At 40.6% G+C, this 25114-nt stretch overlaps 1 protein-coding gene and 1 long non-coding RNA gene across 5 annotated transcripts; both read left to right on the forward strand.

The window, feature by feature from the left end:
• The first annotated feature begins 315 nt into the window (after positions 1-315).
• On the forward strand, positions 316-18719 carry ZNF330 (zinc finger protein 330). 4 transcript variants are annotated; one of them, XM_032805300.2, is made up of 10 exons: positions 316-419; positions 4769-4898; positions 5178-5197; positions 5289-5359; positions 9839-9918; positions 11773-11899; positions 13068-13172; positions 15848-15894; positions 16992-17109; positions 17996-18719. In XM_032805300.2, exons 2-10 carry the CDS (start codon positions 4779-4781, stop codon positions 18271-18273), a joined length of 966 nt encoding a protein of 321 aa, XP_032661191.1. In that variant the 5' UTR covers positions 316-419; positions 4769-4778; the 3' UTR covers positions 18274-18719. The 4 variants fall into 4 exon arrangements, with proteins under 4 accessions (XP_032661191.1, XP_032661190.1, XP_032661194.1 ...); XM_032805299.2 differs by having other exon boundaries at positions 364-453; XM_032805303.2 differs by lacking the exons at positions 316-419; positions 5289-5359 and having other exon boundaries at positions 4806-4898.
• Positions 18720-20503: 1784 nt separating this feature from the next.
• On the forward strand, positions 20504-22845 carry LOC142046886 (uncharacterized). Its single transcript, XR_012655953.1, has 2 exons — positions 20504-20983; positions 21997-22845. It is a non-coding gene; the product is annotated as an uncharacterized LOC142046886 (long non-coding RNA).
• The last annotated feature ends 2269 nt before the right edge of the window (positions 22846-25114 follow it).

Here is a 25114-nt window from a genome sequence, read left to right on the forward strand (position 1 = left end):
GTCACTTCGCAGACATACAGGAAACAAGGTCTCGGCTTAGGAGTTGGGTGCAAGATCAAGAGGTCACGGTGGCCGTCAGCATCTGCCAAGTTTGAGCCTGGCTTTGTGCTGCCACCCACGAAAAGGGGCATATTTAGACAGCGCTTTGCCCCCGGCCGCGTATCCGCTCATAGTTCAGCTTCCGAGGTGCCCGTGCGCCCTGCACAGCGAGACTGCTCTCGGGCAGCCACACTAGCCCTGGAGTCCCTGGCACCGGGGAAAGGATCCGGGATCCAGCCGCCGCCACCCGGAACCTCCGGGGCTGCACAGCGAGCGGCTGTGTGTGAAGCCGAGAGCGGCTTAGGAGGGACCGGTTCCGGCTTCCGCACACTCACTCACCGCAGAGGAGAAGCCGGGCGGCTGCCGGAGGAACGGGGCAGGTGAAAGGCAGCGCGGCGCTGGAAGCGGAGGGAGGTTTGTAGGCACCAGCTGCCAGCTGTGCCTGGTTCTAGATCAGCAGGGGTGGAAAGAATGCTGGGCTCTTCAGCGTTCTACTTCTGTCCCAACGTTCGACGGGGGGACCTCAAGCTGCTCCCCCCTGTAGGCGGTGAGGGTGGGAGAGGGAGAGACCCTCGAGCTCCCCAGTAGGCCGTGGCAACCCCTGCAAACTTCTTGGGAGGGAGCCCCTGGTGTAGTGCTGGGGCTGATCAGCAGCCACCTCCAATCTCATTGGTTTGACCGGTGCTCAGGTTGACTGGGACATTGTGTGCCCCTGGCCCCGGAAGGGTGGGGTGGGGGGCAACGAAGCTGAGGCAGACGGTGTTCTGTAATATTTGCTTTTAGTAGTTTAAATTAGGGGCCCGACTCCAAGAGATGCTCACTGTTTGAGGACTTTGCTTCTGGGAATGTGTCGCATGCTGGATCCAAGAATCCCTTTGTGATCTGTGTTAGGGCATGAAGTCCTGCTTGATCTCTGCTTCTGGAAACGGGGTCAGGTGAAGGGCGTGACAACTCATGATTTAGGCCCCTCTCTTACTTATCATAAATCATAAAATCTGCCCTGGTTCTCAGTTATTTCCAAAAACATTAAAAGTTATTTGTTTTAGTGCCTGCAGTGTATGCTGGGCATTAAACAATATACCAGGTTTACTAGACAATATCCAGTTTATACTAGATATCTTGTATGAGTGGTGAAAGATTTGCAGCACTTCTAGAAAACATGGCTATTTCTAAATCATGCTTGTTGAAGTTTAACCAGCAAGAGTTTCCAGGATGATTGACACCAGCTTTCAAAGATGTTGCTAATACTCTGGCATAGACGAAATGTCAAACCTAAAATAATCAGGAACAAAAATATGCTGCATTTTTGTTAGATGGAATATTAGTAACATAAAATCAAGCCATAAAACTACTTGAATGTGTGCCTCAAATAGTTACCTGCAATTTTAATTAAATAACAATACAGAAGAGGTGGGAGTAGTAGAGAATTTTCTTTATTGATACCTAATTGCTGTGTACTGTGGTGAAATAGGCAGCCAGTGCCAGTACAAGAGGTGTGCCATTCATTTTAAAGGGGAGGTAGCTGGTAATTTAGCTGTTGTTTACAGGGCTCTTGGGAGTCTTGCCTGAGTAAAACTTGAAGTATTCAGCCTATAAAGAGCAAGACATTCAAGAAATAAAATTGGCAGGACCTTAAATGTTTTGTGACTAGAGAGTATAGCTAGTGTGGTCGTTAAATAATAAATGCACAGTCATTGTACTGAATAATATAAATACCAAATGATGTTAATACAGTGGAAACATTTAAAATACAATTTCATACTGGTTCTGTTCAAAGTGATTAATAGACACCTTGATCAAATACTCCTCATAATAAAGGTTCTGGTGTGCTTTTCAGCTGCCTTCCCTGTATGGGGCATCCTACTGATGTGCATGTATAAATTTTCATGCATATGAATCTGGGTGATAAGGACAGCCTATTCCAAGTGTTAACATTTGAACTCATTAACTATGAAAACATTGATTTCTCTTGTGGGGGAAGCATGCTTTTATCTCTCAGTAACTCAGATGTGCAGTTTGTTACAACTGACCATTATAGCCATAACAACATCGTGGGTTAACATTACTGTGAAGTCACTCAGGCCAATATGGAATTAACAATGAGGGGAAATAGCCATTAGAGAATGGCACCAGGAGATAGGTTTCCTGCATTCTGCTTCCAGATCTGTTGCATATTTCCTGTATATTTTTGGCAATACATTTAACCAAGCTGAGTCTTGTCGGGGATCTCTCTTATCCCAGACGGCTCAGGTTTCGTTGTCCGACCGCAAAGAGACAGGCAACGACCAGCAAGAATCCCACTATCAAGTTCTCTACTGTAGCATTCCATACAACAGAGAACTGCCCATCTCACTCCATACGGAACCAGCCCCCACCTTCACAACTTCAAACTGCTTTTTATTAGCTATTCCGTCGCGTCATCACTGTACCTTCCCGGCATTTGTTCCCAGCATACAAAACAAAGAACAACTGTTACTTCTTGATAACTTCATGCTTAGTACAAAAAAGAACGTTACGTTAAAAAGTGTCTGTAAGCATTTTTCTTTCCCAGCCTCTACAAGCATTTTCTTATCTAGCAAGGTCACACAGACATCTGTGCTGGCCTGTCCACCCCAGCCAGTAAATTAACCAGTAGGCCTTGCTGTGTTATTGCTAAGCTGAACTGGGGTGCTAAGTAGAACTAGGCCAGAACCACGCTCATCAGTCTCTTCTTACCCTTCTGTAAAATGAGGGTAATACCTACCTCATAGGAATGTTGAGGATTAATTAATGGTTGTAAAGTATTTTGAGATCCTCATTTGAAAAGAACGATGTGTGTGCAAAGTGTTGTTATTTATTTTATAGTGTTTGAATGGGCTGTTTGATATGGTATCTTTATTAAAAGAAACCTGCACCACAATTTTTTTGAGTGCAGCTTTCTTTAAATTCACATCTTAAGCATTTGTCACCATCTGTGTACCCAGTTGTTTTTGAACTGTGAAGTTTTTTATTAAAATTGCATTTCAGTGCCTCAGAATGTGAAATCAACAATGACATGGTTATGTATAAATAGTAAACATTAACGTTCTTATTGTTAAATCAGTATTAAAGTAGCATGTAAATTAGTTTACAATCTGATATTGGGCTCTAAGCATCATAAATGTAACACTCCAAAGTAATGACAGTTGCCAGCAGGAAGCTCAGCAATGCAATTTTGAATACAAAATATGGCACTCTAATACAATTTAAACCTGGTGTGAAATGCTAAGAGGTGAACAAACTGACTTATGTGGGTTATCAAAAAGCACATTTTAATATCTGGACTAGACAGTATATTGCTTTCTCTACTAGAGAGGAAGAGAGGTATTTTCCCCCCCTTAGGAAACATTTTCCTTTAGAAGTTACTAAATTCTTTAGCCCCCTACATAGAAATTTGTGGTAACACTCTCCTAGAGCCTTTTCTTCAGCAGAATAACTGTTTTGTCAAATAAGCTTTTTTGGTTTGTTTTTTCCTTTTTTTGAGTGAAATTTGAGGTATGGATTTACACCTTGAGATATCAGAAGCCATTGGTGATGGGTTTATTTCTGTTTCAGGGCTGTGATCCTAAGTTCATAGTACGCTAAACACTAATGACAGAAGTTGAGAGAGGGTACAGGAAAGTATATTTAGGGGTTCACATAACACAAGAATTAGGGGTCGCCATCTGAAGTTAATAGGAAGCAGGTTGAAAACAAAAGGAAGTACTTCTTCACACAATGCACAGTCAACCTATGGAACTCATTGCCAGGGGATGTGTGAAGACCAAAAATATAACTGGGTTCAGAAAAGAATTGCATAATTTCACCAAAAATAAGTCCACCAATAGCTATTAGCCAAGATGGTCAGGGATGTGACTCCATGCTCTGGATGTCTCCAACGCCTGGTCTGCACTAGAAAATTAGGTCAGTTTAACTCTGTCACTTGGGTCTGAAAATACACACCCCTGAGTGGCATTCTTAAGTTGACCTAAGTTTGTGTGTAGACAACACTAGGTCAATGGAAGAATTCTTCTGTCAACCTAGCTACCACCCCTCAGGGAAATGGATTACCTACGCCGATGGGAGAACCCTTTCTGTCAGTGTAGATAGTATCTACACTGCAGTGCTACAGCAACACAGCTTCACTGGTGTACTTTAAGATTAGGCTGTGTCTACAGTGCCACTTTCTGCGCTAAAACTTTTGTCGTTCAGGGATGTGGAAAAACACCCCCGTGAGCGAAAGTTTTAGTGCTGAAAAGCGGCAGTATAGACAGCATCCCAATTTTATAAGGAGAGTCCCGATCTTTGGATCTTTCTTATATAGGCTCCTATTACCCCCCACCCCTGTCCCAATTTTTCACACTTGCTATCTGGTCATTCTATGTGTGATCCATTAGTAAGACACGTGGGGAAATTAAAGCAACAACAAAAAATCACCACCACTGCCTTACAGATGGATTATATTGCAAATACTACTAAGCACAGAGCTCAGTACAGAATAGCTTCATTCAAGTCATTGGGACTACAGCTAATTCAGTGTTTGTAGGATTGGGCTGTTAAATTACATTCAAAGCTGAAGGAGTGGAGCTTTCAGAGAAAGGAATGAGTGGAAGTAGATGATGCTAATATAATAGTACTGCCCTTTACTGGGCATGAACACCAAGGACTGATTGATGCTTCCATATGTGTAAAATATTTGTGTGTCTGTATTGTTTTTTGTTGTTTCTGCCAGAAAGAGAAAAATGCCTAAAAAGAAGACAGGCGCACGCAAGAAGGCTGAGAATCGTCGAGAACGTGAAAAGCAGATAAGAGCTTCAAGGGGCAACATAGATTTAGCTAAACATCCTTGTAATGCTTCAATGGTAAAATAACTAAAACTACTTCTGACACCAAATTTTAAATTTCTGTGAAACCAGTGATATAGTTACATTGGCTGCATTAAATTAGAAAGTCATTCTTTATACTTATATGATCATTTATTTATATCATAAGCTTTGGATTTAAAGAAGAGTTTGAGTGTTTCAATATAAATATATCTCTATTGGTTACCTAATCATAAATTATATCAGAATCCTTACAAAAGCTGTACACTGACTGTTTTACATGGGGAAAAATAACTATTTATAATTTACATTTCACAGGAATGTGATAAATGCCAAAGGTAAATATGCTTTTTTTCTTCAGCATTTTAACCTATTTTTACTTTTAAAGATTTTGTTTAATGCTTTGTTTTGATTTTTTCATATGACAAGACGACAGAAGAATAGAGCCTTCTGCTACTTTTGTAGTTCTGTTCAAAAATTGCCTATTTGTGCACAGTGTGGTAAGTGTAACTGACAAAGGAAAATACACTTTTCCCTCCTTACACTGCATTCTTTTTGTATTCTTATATAAAGTCTCAGTATGTTAACTAGGTCTGTCTAGAAGCTGATCATCAGCTGGTGTAAATTCATGGGGCTATGCCAATTTTCCCAGCTGAGAATTTGCCCTTTGAGGCCTGATTGTGCAAACTCTTGTGCACATGAATAGTCTCACTGACCCCAGAAGGGTTGCAGCCCTTGATTTGTGTCTCATATTTATTGTTTAAAAAAACATGTGTCGCTATTTGTTATGACAGAGTGTTCTACATTCTGGCTCTCTCTTTGAATAAATGTCTGTGGGATTGCTTGATGCTGAGAGCGAAGTTAAAAAGGCTGCCAAAACGCTGCTCTTTTAATCAGGAAATATTGCAGCTTTTAGCACAACGTTATTACCACTGCTTATTAGTGTAAATTAAATCAGTGATAAATTGCTTGCCTTGTATGTATATATTGTATAACTTGTTACCACAGTACTTAAGTGCATTAAAGGTCTGCCCCAAAGCCCCTTCAACTCAGTGGAAAGACTCCCACTGACAGCAAGGGGCTTTAGATCAGGTACTAAATCTTATTTGCACTGGTGCTTGCTTAAAAAGGGAGGTGATGGGGGACTAAATATTTTCTACTTGCCATAAAGCATGTTGGTGATTTGTGGTTTGATTTTCAGAGGTGTTGACCACCTGCAATTCCTGTTGACTTCATGGAGAGCTGCAGATATTGAGCATTTCTGAAAAACTAGGCCATTAGTGTGTAACACTATTCCACTTTATATCATAATTCATAAACCTTCTTTTTGTCATTAGAGACTACACTAAAGTGATGGACGTTCATTTTCTGCTCTGCTAGTACAGTCCTCTCCAAACTGTTTTGATCGTGCACCCCTATCAGTAAAAAAAATTTTGAGCATGCACCCCCTGCCGCGCCGTAGCAAAACACATCTTTTAAATGAATGTTTACAGAGAGAAGAAAGTGTTCCTGAAAATATCCTACAAAAAAAGATGTAAGCATCCAAGATTTCCCAGTAAAGACAATCAGAATTGTTTGGTACTTGTATCATAGGGTGAGCTGCTGGTGATTCTTATATTTAGGCTGCCTAAAGTTTTCCATTAAAACATTCTAAGCTTCCATTTTTTAAGAAGTTCTAACACCATCATTGTCTGTGGTGGGCCTTTGAAATTAGGTAGGAACAAAGCCTGAGGGCTAGAAGCATGCCTTCTGCTTTCTTGTCCCATGACATTCTCCTGAGTTATAAAGCTGTTAAAAAATGTTCCCCCCTTTAGGTGTATCATCTAGGGCACCAGCTTCCCAAAAGTGCTGAAAGGGGACAGAGAGCCATGTTGATGAGACCCCAGCCACCCTTCCATACCCAGCACATAACTCCAGCAGTCCTTCCCCACTCTTCCTGCCATTAGCTAGTATAGATTGTCATGCAGCTAAAGTACGTACTCTGAGCACCTGCTGATGCTGCATGGAGGGTTTAGTTTACAGTTCCACATTGTAGAATTTAATACTTTTCCTATTTTTTCCTTAAAATTTTTTTTTGCATACCATGAAAGCTGTGTTAAAAGAACATTACTCAGGTTGCAAAGTCAAGCACTCAAAAGCTAGGAAATGCAAGATTTGCAGTTGCCTGTGCAATATCCATTCAGCCCTTTTGTGCATATGTATTATGATAGTCTTTAGATACACAATCACACATTACTTTTTCCAGACCCTGGCCTCATCCAGCGCATAAGGTGGATACACAAGGGGGCAGAATTACGGTTGCAGAGGTAACTCTAAATGTGGCATTTCTTAAGTTGTAGAACATAAGAGCTGCCAGAATGGGTCAGAATATAGTCCATCTTGCCCGCTATCCTGTCTCTGATAGTGGCCATACCAGAGCTTCAGGGGAGAGTACAGAAAAGGGCAATTATGGAATGGAATTATGGACCACTGTCTTCCATTTCCAGCCCCTGGTAGTCAGAGGTTTATGGTCAGCCTGGGGATGAGATTGGGTCCCTAGCCGTCTTGGTTAATAGCCATAAATGGACCTATCCTTCATGAACTTATGCAGTTCCTTTTTGAACCCAGTTATACTTTTAGCCATCACAATATCTCACGGCCATGAGTGTCACAGGTTAGTTGTGCACTGTGCGAAATAGTACTTCCCCTTGTTTGTATTAAATCTGCCTGTTCATCAGGTGACCTTTGATTTTTGTATGTGGGAAAGGATAAATAATACTTTCGTATTCACTTTTCCCACACCATTCATGATTTTATAATTTCTATCATATCCCCCCTTTGCCATCTCCTTTCCAAGCTGAACAGCTGTAATCTTTTTAGTCTCTCCTTGAACGGAGGCCATTCTGTACCCTGAATCATCTTTGTTGCTCTTCTCTTAACTTTTCCAGTTCCACTATATCCTTTTTGAGATGGGACAACCAGAACTGAACATGGATTTACGTGGTGGCGTTATGATATTTTCTGTTTTATTTTTTATCCCTTTTCCAAATAGTTCCTACCATACTGCTAATCCTTTTTGATTGCTGCTGCCCATTTAGTGGAGGTTTTCAGAGAACTCTCCCCAGCATTTCCATTTTTTTCAGTTTTATTTTTTCACTTGTGCATTACTTTGCACTTATCAACATTGAATTACATCTGCCATTTTGTTGCCCAGTTTTGTGAGAACTCTCTTAACTCCTCACAGTCTGCTTTGGACTTAGCTCTCTTGCATAATTTTGCATCATCTACAAACTTTGCCACTTCACTGTTAACCTCCTTTTCCAGAACATTAGTGAATGTTGAACACCACAGGTCCCAATACAGATCCTTGGGGGACCCTGCTGTTAATTTCTCTCTGTTATGAAAACTGACCATTTATTCCTATCCTTTGTTTCTTGTCTTTCAACAAGTTACTGATCCTTGAAAAGACCATTTCTCTTATGCCATGGCTCAAAGAGCTTTTTGGTAAGGGATCATGCTAAAGGCTTTCTGAAAATCCAAGTACACTATATCAAATTGGATCACCTTTATCCCCATGCTTTTTGACTCTTAAAGAATTCTAATAGATTAGTGAGGCACAACCTCCCTTTACAAAAGCTCTGTTGACTTTTCCCTAACATGTTTATCTGTGTTTGATAATTTTGTTCTTCACTATAGTTTCTACCAATACACCCAGTACAGAAATTAGGCTTACCGGTCTGTAACTGCCAGCATCGCCTCTGGAGCCCTTTTAAAAATTGGCATGCATTAGTTAATTTCCAGTTATCTGGACCAGAGACTGACTTTAGTGATAGGTTACATACTACAATTCGTAGTTCTGAAGGAACTCAAATATGAAATTTTCAGAACTCTTAGATGACCAGCACCTGGTTGTGGTGACTTATTACTGTTTAGGGTATCAATTTGTTATAACTGGGGACAGTAGTTCAGATTTATGCCCCAAAAGAATAGCTCTGATGTGAGTATCTTCCCCAAATCTTCAGTGAAGACTGCTGCAGCAAATTAATTTAGCGTCTCTACAATGGCCTTGATGTCCCTGAACTCTCCTTTTACACTTTTGTTGTCTGTGGCTCTGTTCCCTGGGTTTCCTGCTTCTGATGTACTTAAAAAAAGTACTGTTAGTTTTTGTGTCTTTAGCAAGTTGCTTCTCAAATTTTTCTAGGTCTGCCTAATTATATTTTTATGTTTCACTTGCCAGAGTTTGTGCTCCTTCCTATTTTCCACATTAGGATTTGACTTCCAGATTTTAAAGGATTCCTCACCCGATCCCTTCAATGGTCTCCATTAGTCTGAAGTTTAGCCACGGTGGTATTCTTTTGGTTCTCCTCCTGTCTTTTTTGATTAGGGGTATACATTTAGTCTGAACCTCTTTATGGTGTTTTTAAGTGGTCTTTGTGCTGCTTGAAAGTATTTTACTTTTGTGAGGGCTTTTTTTGATTTTTCATCTAACTAGCATCCTCATTCTTCTGTAGTCCTTTTTTTAAAAGTTAAGTGTTACTGTGCTGGCATGTTTTGGTATTTTCGCACTACAAGGATGCTAAATATAATTATATTATGGTCACTATTACTGAGTGGTAAAAATGTTGATTGTTTGACTCTGCAATCTAAATAATGTTTTTCAATTTATGTGATTTTTGATGATTTGTGAAGTGCTGACAGGGTGCTCAGCAGGCTACAAAACACATTGTAAGACATTGGCCCAGCCCTACAGAATTTACAATCTCAGAAGTAAGGTGAGAGAGATTTGGGCCTAAATGGATAAGAAAAATAATTAATCAATTTGTTCTGGAGGATCAGAGAGGGAGGTGTGATAGCATGTTGCATATTGTTTGGCTGCATTTTTTGTGTGCCTTTTTATGTACTTAAGTAACTGCTTAAATTCCCTATTTTTCACTGCTGTTACATTGTCATTCACTCTAAACTGTTTTGACTCTAAATAATTATTTGTTTTGGATTAATAGGGAAAACAAAATGTATGATGAAGTCTTCAGACTGTGTTATAAAACATGCTGGCGTGTACAGTACTGGCCTTGCAATGGTGGTACGTATACAAAAGCATGTTGTCTTTTGGAAGACGAGAGCAATGTGCAGAATTCTTCAAAAATTCTATGGTCTGTGTTACTCAGAAGGTCAGACTAGATCAGTGGTTCTCAACTGGAGGGCCTCGAGCAGGTATCAGGGGGGCTTCCAGGGCAGAAAGCCAAAGCCCCACCATATAGGTCTGAAGCCCAGGTCCTTGAGCCCCACCACCTGGGGTGGAAGCTGAAGCCTGAGCAATGTATCTTCATGGGGGCCCCAGGCAATTGTACTGCTTGCTACCCCTTACCGCCGACTCTGGCTTTTATATGCAGAAAACCAATTACTGCCGCACAGGTGGGCTGTGGAGTTTTTTATAGCATGAGTGGGGTGGGGGATTGGAAAGAAAGGTTGAGAACCTCTGGACCAAATGATCATAAGAGTCCCTTTCTGGTCTTGGACTCTGTGAATTGGGCTTTTATTGTTTTATAGAATAATATCAGACTAAACCTCAGATTATTATTATTCTCAATACACTAACAAAATACATCTCCATAGGACTACAAACCTAAATTAACACTTTAAACGCAGATCCTGCAAACTTTTATGTACTTAAGTATCTTTACATACAGACGTGAGTAGCCCCAATGAGCTCAGTGGGATTATTCACATAAGTAAAGATAAGCATGTACAGGATTGGAGCCTAAATGAATAAAGGGCACATTCCACTCTCCATTAAACTGGTGTAAATCTAGATTAATGCCGTTGAAGCTAATGGAGTTATGTAGATTTTTAGAATGCAGTCACTGAGACCAATGTTTAGCCGTAAATAATTTTATTTACAGTGATTGTTCTGTAAATCAGTAGCTTATTTTCCCCTTTTCATCCCTTATATAGTTAGGTGATAAGTCCCTTTGAAATACCAAAAGTATTCTTTGTAAATGTGAATATTGCAAAAGAAATTCTTAAAAATTTAAAATTTAAGGGGATGGGGCTCCTGTGTGAAAAATTTATGAAAATATATCCCTGCAGCTGCCTCCTCTAGGTAGTGGACTGTTTGCAATAACAAAATCATTCTGTGCCTTAAATATAACAGATTTTTCACTGAATCTTAACTCTGTGGGCCTGATTCTCCACTCCAGTATGTCAGTTTTATGTTGATGTAACTCCACTAAATCTCTATGCATACAGTATATTGTGAAGTTGCTCTCATATGTGAGGTAGGAAATCTTCTGTCTGTTAAATATTAAAATTGAAGTTTGTAGTTTGTGTAAGTCTTGTAACTTTGATTGTAAAATTAAATTGGTTATAAACGGTTTACTTAATTTTTGCCTTACTTTTCATATGTTATATGACCTTTACTATCTTAAGAGGTCAGAGTTCTAGTACAGAGTTTGTTATAAAATCTAAATAGTTGATTTAAGCTGTAAGAATAGCTTGAGTGGTTTTTGATTTGATAAACTGTATTTTTGCCAGAGCATTATCTCATATATGTCAACAAGGCTGCAAGATCATATCCATAAATTATAGGGGAGAAAGCTATTTTTCGTGCATAAGATTCAAGACATTAATGGAAAAAATAAAACAGCAAAACCAAAGCACAGTTGATTAGATTAAGTCCTGCAGAAGTGAATGCCGAGAACGTGAGCTGAATATTGAAAGGACTTGATTAGAATTTGGATACATTTTTAGCTACTGGGTGTAAAAGTGAAAGAGGTATTATGCCTTACTTTCACCTCCCCTCAAACCACATGCCCCTAAAGTGGAATGAGCCTACTGATAGCCCGAGCGGAGACATGGGCACATTCTAGAGTACAGAAGCAGAATTTCTCTTTAGATATGATAGATGTTCCAATATGATGTCTTTCTGTGCTTGCAGGGTGCAATCTGTGATTTCTGTGAAGCTTGGGTCTGCCATGGTAGGAAGTGTCTCAGCACACATGCTTGTATCTGCCCTCTTGCAGATGCAGAATGCATTGAGTGTGAAAGAGGTGTCTGGGATCACGGTAAATTGTTTAAGTTTGAAGGAAAGAAAACTAATTTTTTGCGTACAGTGTCTAGACAGTGGTTCTCAACCAGGGGTCCAGGGCCCCCTAGGGGGCCACAAACAGGTTTCAGAGGGGACGCCAAGCAGGGCCAGCATTAGACTTGCTGGGGCCCAGGGTAGAAAGCTGAAGCCCAGGGCCCTGAGTTCTGCTGCCTGAAATTGAAACCTGAACAATGTAGCTTCTCAAGGGCTGCTGTGGTGTGGGGCCCCAGGCACTTGCCTGGCTTGCTACCCCCTAATGCCGGCCCTGGCTTGTATATGCAGAAAACCAGTTATTGTGGCACAGGTAGGCCATGGAGTTTTTATAGCATGTTTGGGGGGCCTCAGAAAGAAAAAAGGTTGAGAACCGTTGGTCTAGATTATTGTAACACTCAGCACTTAATGTCGCATTTTACATCTTCAAAGCACTCCACAAATATTTGCTAATCTTCAAAACACACCTGGAAGCTCACTAAGCATCATCTCCATTTTACAATGGGTAAACTGAGACAATTTAAATTACGTGCCCCAGAGCATATAGGTAATCTGTCTAAAATGGGATTACAGCTCAGGAGTATTTATGTAATCTATTTAGACATTTATACTGCATTCATCACCTTAGTGTCTGAGAGCCTTATGTAATTATATCACTCCAATGGGTTGTGGAAACACTGGCTGTCTCTTTGGTATTCTTGCTCCTTTCCTGGCACTAGAAGAGGTGATTTGTTTCTTTTGTTACCCAGCTCCTTGATCAAACCACCTTAGTCTCCAGTTGTGGGATTCCTATTGTGTATTTCAACCAAATTTATATTTTGGAGAGGGGATATTAAGCATGGAAAAGGGATATTTTGGCCCAAATGTCAGCCATAAGCAAATCCAGATATTATAAGAATAAATGACCAGTAGTGTTCCTTGGTTCACTTTTATGCTACCCCGTGTCATCCTAAGATGTAGTATATTTCAGAGTAATGCCAGATGGACAATGTTTAATTTAGGATTTTCTTCTTAAGTGTTTTGTGACAGAAGGGAACGTTTATTCTTAGTCAAACCCCTGTAAAGCTCCCTAAATTGCATGAGTAAAAGAGGTTTGTTTTGGTTTTTTTACCCATGCTTGCTCTTTTTTCTATTTGTCTTGATAAATCTTGAAGGAGGCAGAATATTCAGCTGCTCTTTTTGTCATAATTTCCTCTGCGAAGATGATCAGTTTGAGCATCAAGCCAGCTGCCAAGTTTTGGAGGCAGAGACATTTAAATGTAAGTTATCAACTTAAAACCCCTTTCACCAACGTTAAGCAGATTCATTTCTTCCTACTGTGTAATAGTACCTGCTTAGGTGGTAAAATGGCCTGCTATTTCACTTGTCCAGTTTAATTATCCCAGCTGGTTAGTCAACAGGAGTTTTTCTTGTCGGTCCCTCAGAAATAATGTTGGCTCTGTCTAGCATGGCTGCACTTCCCCAGATTCCTTGTGGATCAGCTGGAACTCCTTGAATAGAAGACAGGATTTTTTTGTCAGTGTGGGTTAGCATCTGAAGAAGCCAGTTTTGAGGAGGAACTTGGCTTATCGTGTAGAATACAGCACAGATGAAGGCATGAAGACAAATGCAAGAAGGATGGAGAAGGAGTGAGAGAGTTTTTTTTATTCAAAGTCAATGGCTTTGGATCAGGACTTATATCTATATAAAGAGACCCTTTGTTCTCTCAGTCTCTCTGTGTCTAGAGCAAAGGGTCAACATTCATATTTCAACAACACATACCTTAATACATAGACCAAAGAACAGGAAACTACAAGCTATCAAATTTTGATTACCATAGGGAGTCTGGTACAGCCATAAAATCATGTGGGCAAAACTTAGAAACCTCAGATGCACTTGAAACCTTACAGGAACAGAGTAATTGTAATATTAGATCAGATTGGTGGTCTAGCTAGTCCAGTATCCAGCCATAGCCAATTCCAACCATTTCAGAGGAAGATGGAAAAAAAAAACAGGTAGGCATGTATGAAACATACTGTCCATAGGATAATTTTCTTGTTAATTAGGGGACGGTTTATGCCCAACACGTGAGGGTTTATACTGCTTTCAAAACTTGGTTGTGTTTGGGTTTGTGCCTTTTTTTTTTTTAAATCCTTGCTACCCTGACTACATGTTCTTGTTGTCCATATAAATGCCCAGTCCTTTTATGAATCTACTAAGCTCTTGGCCTCAGTGGCAGTTCATGATTCAAAATATTCCTGTTTTAAATTTTATAATCTGTTTTTCTAAGTCTTTCCTCTCCTTTTCATCTCTCATCCCCTTTTTTCCCCTGCCAACTGTTGCCTGAGCCTTGATTAGCTCCCCTTTATGTACTGCCAGAATGCCTTCCTGTGAGGCACCATTGGAGCAGCAACTGCTGCTCAAAAGGGATAATTTCCTCTTGATGGGTTGACTCTTAATTCACAGTTGTGACGTTACAGTGAGTGAACAAGTTACTTTACAAGGTTTACACTATGTTTAACATTCTACAGTGCAGAGTAGTCCTAGTAGAGAGATGGACTGTGTGAGATAGTTTTATATTAAATTTAAATATTGACAAACAGATATGGCCAATCCCACTCTAGCTACAAAAAATGTTTTATTTCATAAGTTTGAAATATAAAATGTAGCTGTAAAACAAAAACAAAAAAACAAACAAACGACCACCACACATTTAAAAGTGCAGCCTACCTCGTGAGAATACTTTAATGTACTAATTAATATTCACAGTGTCTTTGAATATGACAGATCCCCCACCTCTGCTCAGCTTCTGCAAAAGGAAGAATCCCTACTGTTCATTTCTGAATCTTTAAAAGCTTGTTCTCACGGTTGGATGAGAGTGAGATGGCGGTTTTGTTGTAAACAATGCACATGATAAAATGTTTGTAAAGATTCAAAAACAAGCTGTGCATGCTCATGCATTCTTTATCCAACAAGCCTCATTTAGGTATAAAATCCTATTTCATTTCATTTCATTTACAGTACTCCCTCTTGTGGAGATAAAAACAACAAGAAAATATTAAGGCAACCTAGATTTTAAAAAGACACCATCAAAGCCCAGTTCTGCTCCTTGCTACTTGTGTATTTGCTATCAGTAAAATTACACTGGATTGTATATGTAAATATATGTAATGAGTATGATTTAAATAAGGACCTGACAGACAGTTCTTTATAAAACTACTGAGACAGCTCAATTTTGCAAGTTGCTAAGCATCATCAAATCCTTTTCAAATTAGAAAAATAAGGGTAATCAGCATTCTGCCCTTACTTTAAATGGAATGTTACTATGCAGCTCTGGTGGGGTTTGGTTTGGTTTTGTTTGTTTTGATACCATGAGGAAAAAAGAAGCAGTGAAACCACCTTGTGAACAAACTGTGGTTTCAGTCATCTCCAACATGTTTGTAAAGATGTGAGAGTACAAAAATATTTGAATCTTTTAAAAAAATTAGTTTTGGGTGGGTAAGGGACCATTTGCTCCCAAACTTACACCAAATTATTATTGAGATATTAGACTTGGTATATAAAACTCTTACAAATAGCCCAATACAACCATAACTACAGTGAGTATGATTGTAGCAAGATACACTTATCGTAAGGACTTCAAAAAATACAAAATCATTTATTTTTATACTCTATGTTCAATGTATGTTCAGAACTTCAGTGGCAAACAACTCTGCAGTTGGGCAGCTTTGGGAACTGTTGATCAGGAAAAGTTGCTGAGAAATGAAGGGTCCTTACATCTTTAGCCAAATATATTATTTGAATTTCCCTGTATTATCTTTTAATTTTGTTTGGTGACATTGGTGATTTTAGGCTACCCATGGAACTGGAGAGCTGATCTGGATGTATAAAGTAGAAGAAAAGAGCCAAGTTACCTTTCATTTTTAAAGATTGATGTTATCCATTTTTTCATCAGGTGTTTCCTGTAATCGGCTTGGGCAGCATTCATGCCTGCGTTGTAAGGTAAAAATATAGATACTTTAAGTAACTATAATTGTAACTCCTTCTCCTTACATGTCCTTCTGGTACTAAGTCTTGTCACATCTCCCTCCACAATATATAGAAAACTCATACCTTCTGTATGAGGTAAGGTACATTAATGAACCTTTTGTCCAGCACTTAAGTTTTTAAATTTCTCATTCTTGCTTTTGAGGGCCTGCATCTCTCATCTCACTTGGTATTATTTTCCCCAACTGCCACAAACACACCCTATCTACCCCCTGCATCCTTCAGTTCTGTTAGTGTAGCCAGGCTCTTCTGAGTTGTTTCCTGCTCCCATTTTCATACTGTCTTCAATGCTGTTTCCTCTGCACAGAGCGTATGAGTCTCCCATTCCAGTATCCCAGGCCTCCACCTTTTCTTCCTTTGGATCATTCCTAAAGTCTTCCATCAAATCAAATGTACTGTCTACCCCAACATTTTTCATTAGGGAGCAATTTAAATAAATAAAAATCAATCTAATTAACTCCATTCTCTCAGTCTCCTATTCTTACTGTGTGCGCCTCAGAGTTCAGAGCAGGAACTGTCTTTATTGAGGTGTCCTGGACTGTTGGTGCTTAATTAGTACTAATTCACATTGGTGTCTTCTTTTAATTACAAACCGACTGACTGTGGGAGGGAGAGGTTCCATTTAGCAGGACAATGAACACACTGCCCTACAAGACAGACATTTGAAGTTTAGTTTTGTTTTCTTTTAACTTGTTGGACTAACCCAATACCCATATGGCTGAGGTTTATCAGACAGTGTTCCCATTGAAAGACAGGGTACCCCTTGAGGACCCTGCTTCCTCTGCCACCATCCTCTTTTCCCAGTTCCAGCATCCTCCTGGCTTCCCTTCCCTAGAAGGCAGTGGAACCTTGTCCAGCACAGAAGCAGTTAGTGGATAGATTGTACATGAATTCCAGTCCCACTATAGAAAGAACCAGTTAAATTTTAATTTCAGCCAGATTACCCTGGCGCTTTTAGAAATTTAACTTTTTTTTGCCTGCTGCTTGCTGAAGAGTATTATGTTATGACTATAACTTTTATCCTTTTCATTATCCTCTTTTTCACCCTTCAGGCTTGTTTCTGTGATGATCACACCCGAAGCAAGGTTTTTAAGCAAGAAAAGGGAAAAGAGCCTCCTTGCCCTAAATGTGGGCATGAAACTCAGGAGACAAAGGATCTGAGCATGTCAAGTAAGGACTGTCCTTGAAAGGCTAATGGAACAAATGCTGCCTCTCTGATTGAGCGAGTCAATTTACTAGGAGTCATATTTTCCTGTGTTTGAAAGCTTAATACGTTCATCTTTTTCAACTGGCAGCATGTGATGCGATTGGTGGCTGTGTAGGGATGTATGAGAATATTGAAGTTCTTGAATACTTTGGAATGTTTTGGGGAGTTTGTCTCATTTATATTGAGAATACTTTGAGTTGTTGCTGACTCTGAGCTGCAGCATCTCTTCATGAGGACTGCTATTTGTGCCCTGGATATTGACATGGTTATGAATTTGAGTGCTACTTTCAAGTTTTGGTCTAAGGAAGAAGCACCCATGATCACTGTTTACTTCTGCTGTGTCACTTCTTATTTCAGCAAGAAATAGCATGCTGAAATTCATTAGAAGATACTCACATGAGTCTGCTTACTCAACACTGCTTATCCATAAAACACACACATTATCTTAGGTGCTATATATCTATATATAAAATACATATTTATACAGTACCAAAAGTGTGCTCTACAGCCAAAGTTCTGGTCCTGAAGAGTTTATGATCTAAATAAGATATCTGGTACATTACTGTATGTATGAATATCTCTGGAGAGAAGATATTTTGGATGGGGAACAGCAGAAAAAGGGTCTGTCATAGTTAGGTGCTCTGACTTTAAGGATTAAACCTGAAAACAACCACTTAATGTCTCTCAAGAGACTGATCACTGTAGCCCTGGGCTGTTTGCTGACAATGTACTCTTGAGTAGGTGGTGAAGATGGATGGTAGATGGAGAAATGTCAAATGCTCCATTGATGAGTGGGTGCTTTATGACTGAGGCTGAAGAATAAGAATTTAACTACTTTTCTATTCACAGCACGCTCTCTGAAGTTTGGCCGGCAGACAGGAGGTGAAGAGGCAGATGGAGCTTCTGGCTATGATGCCTACTGGAAGAACCTCTCATCAGGCAAGGATGGAGATGCAGGTGACCATGACGATGAATATGAAGAGGATGAAGCAGAGTATGATGATGAGGAAGACAATGGGGAGGGAGGGAAGGATTCTGAAACAGAGACCACAGATTTATTCAGTAACTTGAATTTAGGAAGGACCTATGCTAGTGGCTATGCCCACTATGAAGAATCTGAAGACTAAGATTATGTAGTGGGGAGTGCTATAGCATTTGGAAGGAATAAGTATAGGAGTGCTTTATGCGTGCCACTAGAATAGCTTTACCAGGCACTTAAGCTTCAAAGTTTATTAGGGAAAAAAGAGCATGGAACTTCTGTAGAAACTCAAGGCGAGATTTGTGTGTGTGGAAGGCGAGGGCGTGGAGAGGAAAATAGATAAATGATCATATTCATGCAAGTAACCAAAGTGGTTTTGATCTCACGATTACTGAGGGTAATAGCTTAATGTCTTCTCCCCCACCAACTTGGAGGGTAAAGGGATTTGTTTCCATCTGTTCATCAGAAATTAAGTTATTTTTCTTGAGTAATTTTGACTGTAATTCTGTAATCTGATTTTGTAAATTATATGTAGTGGTGTAAGTGGGTGGCTGTATTTTTGGCCTACAAAATAAAAGTCAGCAGCATTCTGTAGTGAGTTTTCATAAATATTGATCTGGCCTGAGTACTTGGAAAGCACTTACTGCAGGCCTATCATGAGCCAAATATAAACTGAAATTAAAATAACTTTACCATTTCATGTAGGCAAGGCAGAGCAATACATTTCTTCATAACATATTTCTTGAACATTATCATTCCATGCCTTTATACATCAATCATAGACATCATGTATAGTCACCTATGCTGTCACCTACATAAGATCAAAAGTTTACTTATCACAATAAAAATGTTAATATTCCTTCCTACCCAATAAAAGCCATCACTTTCTTTTAGTATAGTATCATCATTGTTTGCCAAGAGGGGTCAAAAGGGCGATAACTAGTGTATTCTACCCCTTCACCTGCATTGCAGCAGGAAGAAATCAAAGATTCAATAAGAATCAAACCTAGGATTTTTGTTAAAATAAGATAATAGGGTGTTTGTGTTCTGTTGGACTAGCACCCTGTTCCTTGTTAGATACAAGAGTGTCACAACCACAGAAGAAGTTATGCATGCTTTGGAGTGTCTTGCTGACACTGATGACTTCATAATCAAAATATTAGGAATTATTTGCTGCTTTTTATGAAAGTCAAGTGATTCTTCCAAGAAACAGTTCCAACTTAAATTGTTTAAAGTAAAAAATTGGAACTGGAACTTGGTATAACTACAGATAAATCTTTTTTTCCCTCCACTTTCTTCCAGTAATACTTCCCATACAGCAGCGACATGTGTATGCACACAGACACATACTTCCTGCTTTGCATGCTATATGCATCTTCCCCAGCTTTTACTAAATTGCCTTCTTCCTCTCATCACTATTCAGGTTGACCATATTGTGCCACCTTGCAGCAGAGCCAGGTGCTTTGATCTATTCAGTTGAAGTGTCATGACACTTCAAATGGAGCTAATGGATTAAAAAGAGAAGCACTGGCAACTTTCTGTCTGACGTATTTGCAATTCAGCTGAATAATTCCTGCTTGAAAGACCAGAGAAACTGGAGGTGGGAATGTGGCCCTATGCAAGTCACTTAGTTTCTCTGGCAGTGACTAAATACCTTTGAGGATATGGGGGCTCAGTTCCCCCAATCTGTACAAAGGGGGTAATAGTGCTTCCTCACTTCCAAAAGGGTGGTGTAAGGGGAAGTGTGAGGCATTCACATTCTACAGCGATGGTCAGGGCCGGCTCCAGGCACCAGCTTATCAAGCAGATGCTTTGAGATGGCAACTCTGGGAGCGGGGCAGCACTTTCAGGTATTTGGCAACAATTTGGCAGAGGGTGCCTCACTCCCACTTGGAGCGAAGGACCTCCCGCGGATCGCGATCGCAGCTTTTTTTTGTTTGTTTGTTTGGCTGCTTGGGGCGGCAAAATCCCTGGAGCCAGCCCTGGCGATGGTGGGCCATATAAATGGATGAATAGACCTTCGATATCGTTATTGACCCAGCAGAATACAGAATTTCCAAATGCTGTTTTATAATTTTTAACAACACTTCATAAAATGTATTTTACATTCTCTTTATGGCAGAGGATTTCTCATTACGTAGCAATAGCACTTTGCAAATACTATATCATTTCCTACTTACTAAAGCTCATAAGATGGTGGTGCAAATGCCATAAAACACCATATATAGTGACGCTAGAATTGCCTAATTTGGAGTTCCTAATAAAACATGACTGAGACCAGGGGCAGCTCCAGGCCCCAGCATGCCAAGCATGTGCTTGGGGTGGCATGCCGCGGGGGGCGCTCTGCCGGTCGCCGGGAGGCGGTAGGCAGGGTGCCTTTGACGGGATGCCTGTGGAGGGTCCGCTGGTCCCACGGCTCCACCGAAGCTGCGGGTCCAGCGGACTCTCCGCAGGCACACCTGCAGGAGGTCCACCGGAGCTGCGGGACTGGCGAGTGGCAGAGCGCCCCCTGCGGCAGGACGCCATGCTTGGGGTGGCGAAATCTCTAGAGCCGCCCCTGACTGAGACACACAATCATGGCCTTTGCCATTTTAGTTTGGGCGTGACATCCTTCTCTCAGCTAGCTGTCTAGGAGGTGGCTTGCTCATTTCATCAATAGAAGGAGATTCCGGCCATTGTTCTGAAGAGGATCAGAAGACGCATGACTGTAGCAATGGAAAAGGAGAAATCACAGCAGTATATTTTTCTTTGTAAGTACTATGCACATCTTAAAAAGCGACAAAGAGCGTGTGGCACCTTATAAACTAACAGAAGTATTGGAGCATAAGCTTTCATGGGTGAATATGCGTCTGTCATAAGTAGATAGGTAAGGGTTAATTTTCTTTTACCTGTAAAGGGTGAACAAAGGGGGAACCAAACACCTGACCAGAGGACCAATCAGAGAAACTGGATGTTTTAAAAGGTCACGGGTGGCGGGGAATGTTGTGACTCGAGGGGTCTCTGTTGTTTTCCTCGGCTGGTGGTAAACAAGCTTCTTCTTCTAACTCCGATTCTTATCCTCAAATATGTCTACTAAAAGTCTGTAAGTACAAAAGAAAACTAAGCCTAGTAATAGGCTGTTATTGGCTTTGTGTTAGGTATTTAACTTGCGGTGTGATTGCGGATTGATTTGGAATTGGCTATTTTTAAATCAAACTGGTTATTCACATTTTCCTATAAAGCAAGAGCCTGTATTTTGATCTTTTGAATGCAGTATTAATGTTCTGTATTTTCCTTTCTTTTATGATAAAGTTTCTTTTTTTAAAACTTGTGGAAGTTTCTTTTCCTAGTGTAGGCAGAGGGGAAAGGAATTTTTGTGCCCAAGAGCTCTGTTACATCTGTGAACAGCCTAAAGGGGGGGGGGAAAGGAAAAGCCCAGGCTGTGGGTTATTTTCCTATCGTCCCCAAGGGCGAACTGTGTTTGAAACTGTCTCTTTGGAGAGAAAGGAGACAAGGTTTCCTTGGTATTGTGATGTAAAGGAGATTGCATAAATTCCCTCAGTGGCTCAGAGCAGGACCCCGGAGAGAGGGAAGGGAGGGGGGATTTTTCCCTTACCGGTAACCTCAGATCCTGAGTCGGGGGGGGTCTTCCAAAGAAGTTGGGAGGCCAAGGGGGCCCCTAGGAGTCATTTGGGAACCCAGGCTGATAGACCTAATTTCTGGTGGCAAGCGAAGGTAAAATCAAGCTGGTATAACTTGGGCAGTTTCAAGGTAGCCCAGAGTTTGGACGCTAAAGTCCAGATTTGGGACAGACGTTTACCACTGCTAATACCTCATATGTGAACTCTAAGGTTCAGATTGAGGAATTATACTAGGACAGCGTCTGACGAAGTGGGTATGCTCCAATACTTCTGTTAGTCTATAAGGTGCCACAGAACTCTGTCGCTTTTTACAGATCCAGGCTAACACGGCTACCCCTCTGATACTATGCACATCTTAGATCAGCTAGTATGGAACCTCTCCTATATGCTTTGCATACCAAATGTTCACAAGGTAACAGAAATTTAAATATAGCTAAGATGAAAAATAAACAGATGCACAGTACAACTTGTTTATGACTGAGTGAGATGATGTGCTAGTGTATGTGACAAACTGGGCCAATCACATCAAATGCTCCATGATCAAACCTCAGAAGGGAGACCAGGTGAAGCAGTGTTTCCCAAACTTTTAAAAGCTGAATCTCCCTTCAGAAAAATGAAAACAACTGGAGTCCTATTCAGTTGTTCATAAAGACCTAACCATCTGAATGTATCCATTTTCCATGTCCCCATGGCTAGTCTTTCACACCCCCATTGGAAAGTACATCCCATGCTTCGGGAAATACCGAGGTAAGGAAAATGGGACAGTGGCAGTGCCTTCCTATTACAAATTATTAAATTGTGAAATCAGCAATAGCAGTATAGGCCCCAGTTCAGCCCATCCTTAACGGTTAGGCCCAGCTATTTCCACTGGTGAATCAGTCTTCCCCTGGTGATTCTACGGACGAACGCTGACTAGTTGCAGATCTTGACTGATACCTCACATGCAAAATAATTAAGTGCTAGGACAAAGTCTTAGAGTGCTGAAAGGATGTGTGCTCTTTCAGTTATGTTTAATACTGAAATTGCGTGTCATCTGCAAATGTTACTTTTTTACTATTCTTCACTGGAATTAAATTCTATTAATGTTCTTGGCTCCGGGAGCCAGATTTTCCTGTTGTGAAATCTGTTGCTGTCAATGGCTATGCCAGGGGCTGCTGACGTCAAAGCATTAATCATCATCACCAAAGTAAAGAATTATTCATGTTCTCATTGAAATGTCCTTGCAATGGTAATCTCTTTGCAAGATAAATCCTTCTAAGCTAATTCATGTTCCTGTCTTTGCCATCACACGCTATAGTAAGATAATGCCACAACATTGGGATATACTGCACGGAGCAGCTATGAAGGACACCAAAACAAATTTACCAAGGCTCCAGGTAATGGGGTGTAGCAGAGCACACACACTCATGGTTCTACCACTGACTTCTGGTATGTCCAGGGGGGAGGTTACTGCCTGCCTCTGTGGCTTGGTTTCCGCAAATATAAAACAGAGACACTACTTACTTACCTACCTGCCTCCAAAAGATGTGAGGTTAAGAGGCTAGACAAGTTCAAAGTGCTGTTATTTGGAGTGGGTCAACCTAATCAGTTTCTAATCAGAGAGCAGGGGACATGTCATTTCTCTCCTGAATGCCAAGTGACAATGTAATGGGTTGAGAAGTGCCTGTAAGTTTTGGAAAGAGTAACAACAGTTAGAAAACAGATGGATTCTCTTTATTAATGCCTCAGTCTGCACTGCTGTTTGTTCATTTTAAAAATCCCTGCCCTTGATGAAGGACAATGCCAGGCTCAAGCAAGACCAGGATAATTTCTGATGTGAAATTGGGGACCCTTGACAGTTATGAGTAACACTTCATAAACTTGGAACACTTTATGCTTTAACTGCTTTCGTTCATGACCATTTGGTGAAAGGTCTTCATGGGGTTTGAAACAATTGCAGTAAAGACCCTTGAGTTTTCAGGTCCTCAAATTACACCTTCATGGTAATAGCACCTGCTTGTGATGAATTTATTCAGTGCTCCTGTGGATGTAATACACTGGAATACAAATGAAAGTGGAATTTAGCACCAGTGACAAAGTCATTTGATCAATCCCAGGGCAGAGCTGCTGTTTTTACTTCAGGCAAATTAATGTGAAGATCATTCTAATGTACTAACCAGTTTCAATTGTCCATTGACTGGCAATAACATTAGGGTCAGAGAGAGAGCACAAGCTCAGCCAGCCTTCCCCCAATCCACTTTATGATAAAGATTGCGGAGGACTCCACCCAAAGTTGAAGCTAGGGGGCAGGATTTCCCATTTCCTAGAAGATGAGTTTTCACTGATCACAGACAAATGGGTCAGGAAAATAGTGAGCCACAGATACTCCCTGGAGTGGAGGGCTCTACCCCATCCATTTTTTAATCCAGTTGCCCTGTCCTACAACCCAATAAAACAATCTGATTCAGAACAAAATATCCTCTGAATACAAGAATGATAGAGAGCTTTTCCTCAGAAGAAAGCTTGTCTGGGTTCTACTCCATCATTTACTGAAGCGCACTAGGCAGTATCCGAGCCTTTCTTGATGTCACAAGGCTTAACAAGTGGATGAAGAAAAAGTTTTGGATGGAGACCCTGGCCTCTAAAGTGTCATCCCTGTCCTGGGGGAGACTTCTTGACTTCATTAGATGTAGTAGATGCATTTCTCCATATTCCCACTACAGACATCAGTATTGATGTTTCCTCCCATAGATGAACCTCAGAACACTCCTGTTCAGCCAGTCCTCGACTCACAGGGTTTTTATGAAGATGGTGGTGGTGATAATTGCCAGACTCAAGTCACAGGACTCTCACCATAAGGAGAAGTAAGAGAGACAGGATGAGATTTTCATTTAGACAGAAGATGACAGGTCAGGAGTGGAGAGGTAAATTTGTGAGTTCTCAGAGTCCTAGAGGATTCCCATAGAAAGTGTGGGCAGAGAAGGGGAAGAAGAGGATTTTCTGAATAGCATGTTGGAGGAATGATTAGAGAGGAAAGAAGAGAGCTGTCACGAAGGTTGAGGAAGAAGAATTTCAGTAGAAGAGCAGGGTAGACAGCAGTGATAGCAGCTAACAGGTTAAGGAGAATAAGGATGGAAAAACAGTTCTGAGCTTTGGTCAGGAAGAGATGATTAGAGACTTCGGTGAGAACCATTTCTTTGGAATGCAGACAGTAAATGCTGGATTGGAGAGGATCTTGTATGGACCTGGAGGAGAGGAACTGCAGAAAGTGATTGCAAATAGCACATTCAATGAACTTAGAGATGAAGTGGGGAAGGAAGATGGCACAAAGGGTGGGGTTTTTTAAAGATGGGACAGACTAAATTATATTTGTGTTGTGAGGGGAAGGAG

This window comes from Chelonoidis abingdonii, chromosome 5, assembly GCF_003597395.2.
Source record: "Chelonoidis abingdonii isolate Lonesome George chromosome 5, CheloAbing_2.0, whole genome shotgun sequence".
Classification (NCBI taxonomy): Eukaryota; Metazoa; Chordata; order Testudines; family Testudinidae; genus Chelonoidis; species Chelonoidis abingdonii.

Coding starts and splice junctions, on each gene's coding strand:
- ZNF330 (XM_032805300.2), top strand. CDS start 4,779: ATGCCTAAAAAGAAGACAGGCGCACGCAAGAAGGCTGAGAATCGTCGA. Junction 4,899..5,177: donor ATCCTTGTAATGCTTCAATG/GTAAAATAACTA, acceptor TACATTTCACAG/GAATGTGATAAATGCCAAAG. Junction 17,110..17,995: donor AAAGGATCTGAGCATGTCAA/GTAAGGACTGTC, acceptor TTCTATTCACAG/CACGCTCTCTGAAGTTTGGC.